General features: G+C 38.7%; 1 protein-coding gene across 1 annotated transcript in view; it reads right to left on the minus strand.

The window, feature by feature from the left end:
- The window catches only part of LOC102875725 (EGF-like module-containing mucin-like hormone receptor-like 4-like), a 174,336-nt gene that overhangs the window by 129,047 nt on the left and 37,658 nt on the right, over positions 1 to 7,631 (minus strand). The window contains exons 7-8 of the mRNA XM_006896409.1: positions 5,622 to 5,801; positions 3,359 to 3,526 (exon numbers count right to left, since the gene is read on the minus strand). Coding sequence (XP_006896471.1) covers positions 3,359 to 3,526; positions 5,622 to 5,801 — 348 coding nt within the window. The remainder of the gene's footprint in view (positions 1 to 3,358; positions 3,527 to 5,621; positions 5,802 to 7,631) is intronic.

Below are 7,631 nucleotides of genomic sequence, written 5' to 3' on the forward strand. Positions count from 1 at the left end.
TTTTTGAGAAAGTGCTATGCTGCCTTCCATAGTGGTCGCACCATTTTACACTCCCGCCAACAGTGAATAAGGGTTCCAGTTTCTCTACAACCTCACCAGCATTTGTTGTTTGCTGTTCCACTGAACTTTGCTATTGTCACTGGGATGAGATGATATCTCATACTTGTTTTGATTTGCATCTCAGAGCTAGAGATTTTGAACATTTCTTTATGCGTTTGTTTGCCATCTGAAAGTCGTCTTTGGTAAAGTGTCTGTTTATATCTTGTGCCCATTTTGCAATTAGGTTGTTTACCTTTATCTTGTCGAGGTGCTGGAGTATTCTATGAATTCTAGATATAAGTCCCTTATCAGACATGTTATTACCAAATATTTTTTCTCAGTCTGTGACTTTTCTTGGAGAAGTTTTTTATATGCATAGGGATTTGATTCTTAGAAGGCCCCATTCTATTTTATTCTCTCCTGCTTGTAGATTTTTCAGGATGTTTGGAAGACTAATCATGCTATGTACTAGGGCTTCTAGAGTTCTTCCAAGCTTTTCTCTGATGGACTGTTTTCTTATGGGACAAGTGTCTGTTAAAGGCAGTGGAAAACATCGGAAAAAGATAGTGACAATGGCAGCACAACATTAAGAAAGTAATCGATGTCACTATATTTTACATGTAGAAATTGCTGAATTGCAGTCTTTTGGTATATAACAGCAATTTTATTTATTCAATGCATAATTATTATAAAGCAAATATTAATGAGCTATTTAAAGTTCTCTTTTCCCCCAAATAAGTCTAAACATATATTTTAAACTTACATTATTCAGATACTATACTTTTCAATAGTAAAAATGACTCCTATCACATAAACAAAGTTATATTTAACAGAAATGTATTTTGCATAGCTTCAATCTTTCAATTTAAATTAAGTTACAACTCAATGTTTTAGTAGTACCGTATTTCTAACACTTAATAGACATACAGTCAGTTGTCTTATTGAGCCAGAGGCATAATGTAATATGATGGTCATAGTAATTTTTAATCTGTTTTAATCTATCTTGATCCCTGCGGTATTCTTGGTGCCTCCAGCAATGCCTGGCATATAGTGGTGATGTTGTTGTTGTTATGTGCCATTGACTTGACGAAGAACAATGGGTCTGAACCTTGCCCTGTCCTGAGCCGATCTCACTGTCTAAACACACTTGCCCTTGCTGCTACAGCCACCTATCCACTTCATACAGGTCTTCTTCTTCTGTGTTGACACTATCCTTCCAAGTATGATGTCCTTCCCTTCTGGCCACATGTCCAAAGTATGTGAGATGGAGCTTCAAAATCGTGCCCCCAAGGAGCAACGTGGTTTTACCCTCTCTAGGATAGAATTACTTGTTCTCTTGGCAGTCCCTGTCCAGTCCTTTTCTCCAGCACTACAACTAAAAGGTTTCAATGCTTCTTCTGTCATCTATGTTCCTTGTCCATCTCTCAGAAGCATAGCACATAATTGTGTAGATCAGGGTCTGGACCAGGCACACCTTAGTCTCTATGATAGAATGATATTAATAAATTCAGGATTATCCAAACATATGATATAATTGTAAAAGTGACATCAGTTGCCTCCAGCTTGTCAAACTCATTGCTTTGCCCTAGAATTCTATTTTTCTTTCTTCAGACATATAGAGTACTTTAAAATCTTTGTTAATCAGGAAAGAAAATGCATCTTTCCTGGATTAGTATTCACTTCTTTGAAACGGTTTTTCTCAGTTACACGTTTTTTGTTTTTTTTTTATGGACTAGCAAATACCTCTTTGAAGATATTTTTCTAAGTTATTTGTAACTGCATTAACATTTATCTCTTTGAAGATGTTTTCCTCCATCATATGTAAAGTATATCACAAACTGTTTGTTTACTAGTAACTGTAACATTTAAAACAAATATAAAAACCAATGCCTACTCCTAGACAGGAAGGCAGAGATGATTCTCACGGCTCGGCCAGATCTGCCATAAAGTGGTTTGGATAATTGCAATTCATCTGCCTTTATTGGCAATTGACTACGGAAAGAGCCCCTTTTGTTCAGTAACATCTAGACTGACATCATTGCCCTTTAGCACTCGGGAGAGATCCTTGACAGCAGAGTTTCCCAACGTAACTTGTCTTTTGATTTCCTGACTGCTGGTGCCGAGAGTACTGATTATGGATCTGAGCAAGATGAAATCATTACCAATCTCAATCTTTACTCCATCTATCATGATGCTGCCTATTGGCCAGTGGTGAGAGTCTTTGTTTTCTTGATGTTGTGATGTTATTAGGTACCATCAAGTTAGCTCTGACTCAAAACAACACTATAAACAACAGAACAAAGTCCTGGCTAAACCTGCTCCATCCGCACTATTTCTGCTCCATCATCATCATCATCATCATCATCATCATTTCATTGCTGTCATCGTTGTGTCAGCTACGCTTGAAAAAGTAAAAAGTGAGTGTAAAAGGAGTCTTTCAAGGAGATGAATTGACAAATTGGTATACACTAGGTATTCTACAAATATTTTTGGAATGAAAAAATTAGGTCACACATAGAAAGCATGATAGTTTCCATATCATAAATACCCAGTAACTTGGAGCTAAAAAGAAATAGAGGAAGAAGTACATTTCTTGAAATTTTTGTTGTCCTCACTCTGATTGGGACATGACAAGTTAAGGGATTATGTCTTGTCATTGCTGAAAGGCCTAGGTAGGTTTATCAGTGATTCTGTCTTACAGTGTAAATGATACTTTTGATGTAGAAACCCTTGGACTTGACAATTGTGGTACTTGTCAACTCAGCCTCCCAATTTAAGAACTTTCTCTGTAGCTCAACCTCACTCACCCCATTCCTATGAAAATATCAGAGAAATAGCACTCAACTTAAGATGCAAGTCTCAAAAAATGATGGAAAAGAGATGGTTTATCAATACCCTACCATTATTTCTCAGTTATGTGAGGTGTTTTCTTTTTCTTGACACACAGAACTTTATTTAGAAACTGTTTAAAGTAGAAAAAACCCTGTCAAGAAAGAGCAGGTGGAAAATGAGTTCCCAATAAAATTTATGTGAGTTCTGAGAAGTGTCTCCTACACTGACTCCCAGAGCTTTTCAGAGGGAATTATACGCCAGTTGTCCACAGTGGTGACTGGCTTGATGACAAGGTTTGTATTGATCCCTATCCTTACCCTGTTTCACTTACCTGGCTCCCTGATGGAATTTTCTGGAATTGCCTTCCAAGTAAGCTACCTACTCTCTAATCTTTATCTTAGAATCCTTTTCTAAGAAGTGGAGAGAGTTACTTTACAGTTCATTGGACACAGTCAGGTTCACAAGAGAGGGCCATGGACCTTGGTACCTGGGGTGTACGAGCCATGAGGACAGCAAAGCTGGAGAGATGGAAACACTGGCATCTTGTGTAAGAATCATCGCTTTCCACGTAAGAGCAGCCCTCCGTCGACCAGCTGCCCCCTGCCTTCGATCCATCCCAGTAGACACAGAAATGTTTTGCTCTCGCATCAACAGGCTGGAAAAAGAACAGTATAGAAGTGATTCTCTTTCTCGTTTGTTATTTGTGCTTTATAGGCTGATCACATCTGCATCAGCACAGAGCCTGGAATAGGAAAATCCTGTTGTCTTGAGTACTTGTTGGGAAAAGCTTCACACCACCACCTGGTTGATGAGATCTGTTTGGTCAATCTTTCTGCCCTTCTCTGCTCATCTATTGACCATTCAGAGCTCGCTCATCAAGCTCCTTGTTCACTTGCAGTGTGTTGTATAAATGAGAGGCCCTGATTACTGAGGAAGAGAAAGTAGGGGTCTGTTTTTCTTACACATAATTTATTTTTTTTTGAAATGGTGGCTTGTTATGACGGTGGAAGTTATGCCACTCGCGTTTCAAATTCCAGCAGGATTGGATCCATTTCAGTGGAGCTTTGAGACTAAGACAGACTACTAAAAAAGCTCTGGTAATATCATTCTTTTTCGTGGCCTTTGGCACGTTTGAGTTCAGCGTTGTGACGACTGTCTAAGGGCATCTCAGTGAGGGTTTGCTCTTATAGAGGAACAACAACAATAATATCATTCTGAATATCGTGTTGTTGTTGGTTACAGCTTGTTTAACAGAAAAACATTGCTAGATTCTGCTTGATCTTAGCAGTGCGTGAGCCACATACGTGTGTTGTGTGAGTCTCTTAAGTGTTTTCTTCAGTCAATGAAAATGTTATGGATCACAAGACATTGTCTGGGGGCTTTGACTCACTTTGGATGTATTCTCAGGAAAGATTGATACTGGGAAAGAAAAAATGGCATGTGATGCTGTTCAAATGAATGGCCCACAAAGGTAGAGGAAACCCTCACTGAGATACCCTGGCACAGTGGCCTGAACTCAAACATATGTAAGACCAGGAAGATGGTGCAGGATTGGTCAATGTACTGTTTTGTTGTAGATAAGGTCACCATGAACAGAAGCTGAGTCAATGGGAAGTAATGTTTCCATCTTCATTTGGACAATTCCTTCTCCAGCCCTACTGGGCTCAATAGTCCTAGTACCCCTGTTGCTTCTTTTTTCTTTTTAAAAAAATTCCACCCTCCCATTCTATAGATTTAAATATGATCATGACTTTGTACTCCGGCACTGTCTGGGGAGCCTGAGGATGGAAAACTCACCAGCTCTTGTCAGTTGCTTTGAGTCTGAATGATCAGATTTTGATTGGATTTCCTACCAGACCTCTGATAGCACACTCTCTATTCTTTTAAATACTACGTGGTAGAATCTGTGCTAACACAAACAGTTATAGTAGAGGTACTTTGAAGGAACATGTGATAATCTACTTGCCGAAATGAAAAGAAAAAAAAAAATGAACCCGTAACCAAGAAAAAACGGGCCCTGAAAAAAGAAAACAACCCTGGCAAGGGGGAAGGAAAAGGCAAGAAAAGAAAGACCCAAAAGAAAAGGAATGGAAAAAGAACCGGGGCAAATGGGGGGTGGGGGGGTGGAAATAAGGAAAACGGCCCAAGAAAAAAAAAGGGTCAAAACTGCTGTGCATAGGGTCCTACAGGTTACAGGAACTCAACAGCATATAACAACAACAACAACAACATACTATATTGGTCGTTTGTATTTAAGCCTCTTCTTTAGAGTCACCAAGACCTCAGGGAGGGCCTTGGTATTTAAAAGTCGGTGGTTATTATGTTTTGGAGGATCAACCTTCTAAGTGGTATAGCACTCTTCTGTTAATATGCTGTACTGAGGTAATCTGGGGTTGCTCTGATGCTGAGCCTTGTGCCATTGGGGTGTAATGGCACAGTGGTTACCCATGGTGGACAGTTTAAGACAGGTTTAAGACAGATTTGGAAGCAGGAGTGTAATTCACTTCCTAAACAACATGCCTCTGGAAACTTTATGAACTTTGAGAAACAATGTTAGTTACAGAAAGGCTTCAGGTCTTTTGCTCATAGGGTTGCTTTGAGTCACGCTTGATTCGACAGCAATCAACAACAGTAAAATTTAGCCAGTTTCATTTTGATACATGTGAAGTCGTTATGACTTAGTGTTGATTCAATGGCAACTGGTACTGTGTTTATTGTTTGAAAAAACCCAACCATTTGGTTTTACTCACCTGAGTATGTTTAAAGGCTAAGAACACAGGTTTGGTTAGGTAAATATTTTTCTTTGAACCAATGGTGCCACTCACGATGTGAGAGTTTAGTATCACTTCCTGTAATCCTTTTCTGTCATTTAAGAAGGATTCGTTGAGAATATCCCCAAGAGTTCGATAGTTGATAAATGCAACAGCACTCTGATATGCAACTAGAAAAAGAGAAATAACTTTGTAAGATTTCTGTAATTGGGGGACTTCACACACTACTTTAGTTGAGGGTCATGAATCCTGCTTTGTAAACAAAATTACCTTTGGAAATTCATGATACTCCACATGCAATACACAACATGCAGTTGTGTATGCCCCATTTGGTATGAAATACAGATTATGAGGAATTGCACAGTGTAAGAGACAAAGGTGTAATACAGGCTGACCAACATGCTGTGAAACTATCTAGGAGTCTTTATCCATCAAATCAGAGCCATGAGGCAAGACATTCACGCTTCGAGAGGCAAGCAGACCTCAAAAGGGACAAGGAAACGATATATTACCATCTTCTATCTCAAGTTTACGTTAGACCTCTCAGTGCTTAGAGAAGGATACAGGGCAGCCCATTCCATTTAATTTACTCTTTTTCTCTCAGTGTCTCTTTCTTTCCCTGTTTTCTGTGCCTTTGAAATGCTAATCCAGTATCCCTCTTTTTTTGTGACTCCCTATAATTCCTTCCCTATTTCTATGACTCCCAGTGCTTATCATTTATCACTAGCCCTTTGAAGCTCTGACTCTCTATCCTTCTTTCTCCATGACTCTCATTTCTTGTCCCTTTGAAGTTGTGACCTTCTAGCCTTTAGCCACTAGGACTCTTCCTTTCAGGCTCCCTCACATACTCCTTCTTTCATTCTCTTTCTCTTCCATCTTCCTTTTCTTCCTCTCCTCTTCCTATTTTTTTTTTTTGTGTGTGTGTGTGTTTCCATGCAAGTATAGTTTATTCACAGAAAGTAATGCATCCTGAAGTTTAATGCAGTGGTTCTGAAATGGCAATGACTTATGTAGCACCCTCTCATTTTTTTTTTATTTTCTCAGTGTAAAATGATCTTATTTTAAAGTGTTTTCAAATAAAAAATGTGTTCTCAAACTCACAGTTGTGACTAAAGGTTAATCAGTAGCTGGAGATTTTATGGAAGAAATATAGCAGATATTTTTTCCACTTTCTCAAAGTAATCAGGTCTTTTTTTACCCCTTGAAATGTGTATATTCACTCATTCACACCTCAGATGTTTGTTAAAAGTCTACTGTATACTAGTCAGTATACTAGGAATTTCAGATACAACAGTAAACAAAAAGTTTCTAATATCAAAGAAACTGACACTGTAGTGGTAGAAAGAAACAGTAGGCTATATATTAGAGTTGGACAATAGACAGGACATTAGAAAACATTCTATAGTGGTAGGTGCTGTGTGCAGACTCAAATGATGTGAAGGAATAGAACAAGAGTTGCTTTTTGAAATGATGGGTTTTTCTGAACACTGTCATACTCCTATGGAGCAGCTATTGTATTTGAACTGTGTGCTTTAGGGACTGAAGTGCAGCTTCTTGCCACTAGGCCACTGTGAGGGTTTCTGAAGCCACTATGCCTTGGTTGACTGTTGGTGTGGGAGATTAGAGTACTGCTTTGAGAACACACAGTGGGAAGTTAACTGAAAACAGCTTACTAGACAAACATGCAGACATGTCCCAAGAAAATAGGGTGCATTTATGAAACCTCAGAAGACTCAGAAGAGCAGCTGTGAAAGCTTAATTTATGAGAAACTTAAGTCCTTGAAAGCCTGTGAAAAAAATACAGATTAATGAGAAGCTACTGTCCTGGAAAGTTTGCAGAAAACAGAGATAAGTTTCTTGGGTGCTCGTTAGGATTTTCTGGGCAAATCATTATGGAGCTCCAACTACAATGAAAACAGTTTTTAAAAAGAGACAATTACTGCCTGCTGTGTTGTAAGAAACTTAATAATAGAATGTATTCTCTCTTTC

The sequence above is a fragment of the Elephantulus edwardii genome, unplaced genomic scaffold (genome assembly GCF_000299155.1).
Source record: "Elephantulus edwardii isolate Elephantulus edwardi_28Jun2011 unplaced genomic scaffold, EleEdw1.0 scaffold00185, whole genome shotgun sequence".
Taxonomy (NCBI): Eukaryota; Metazoa; Chordata; class Mammalia; order Macroscelidea; family Macroscelididae; genus Elephantulus; species Elephantulus edwardii.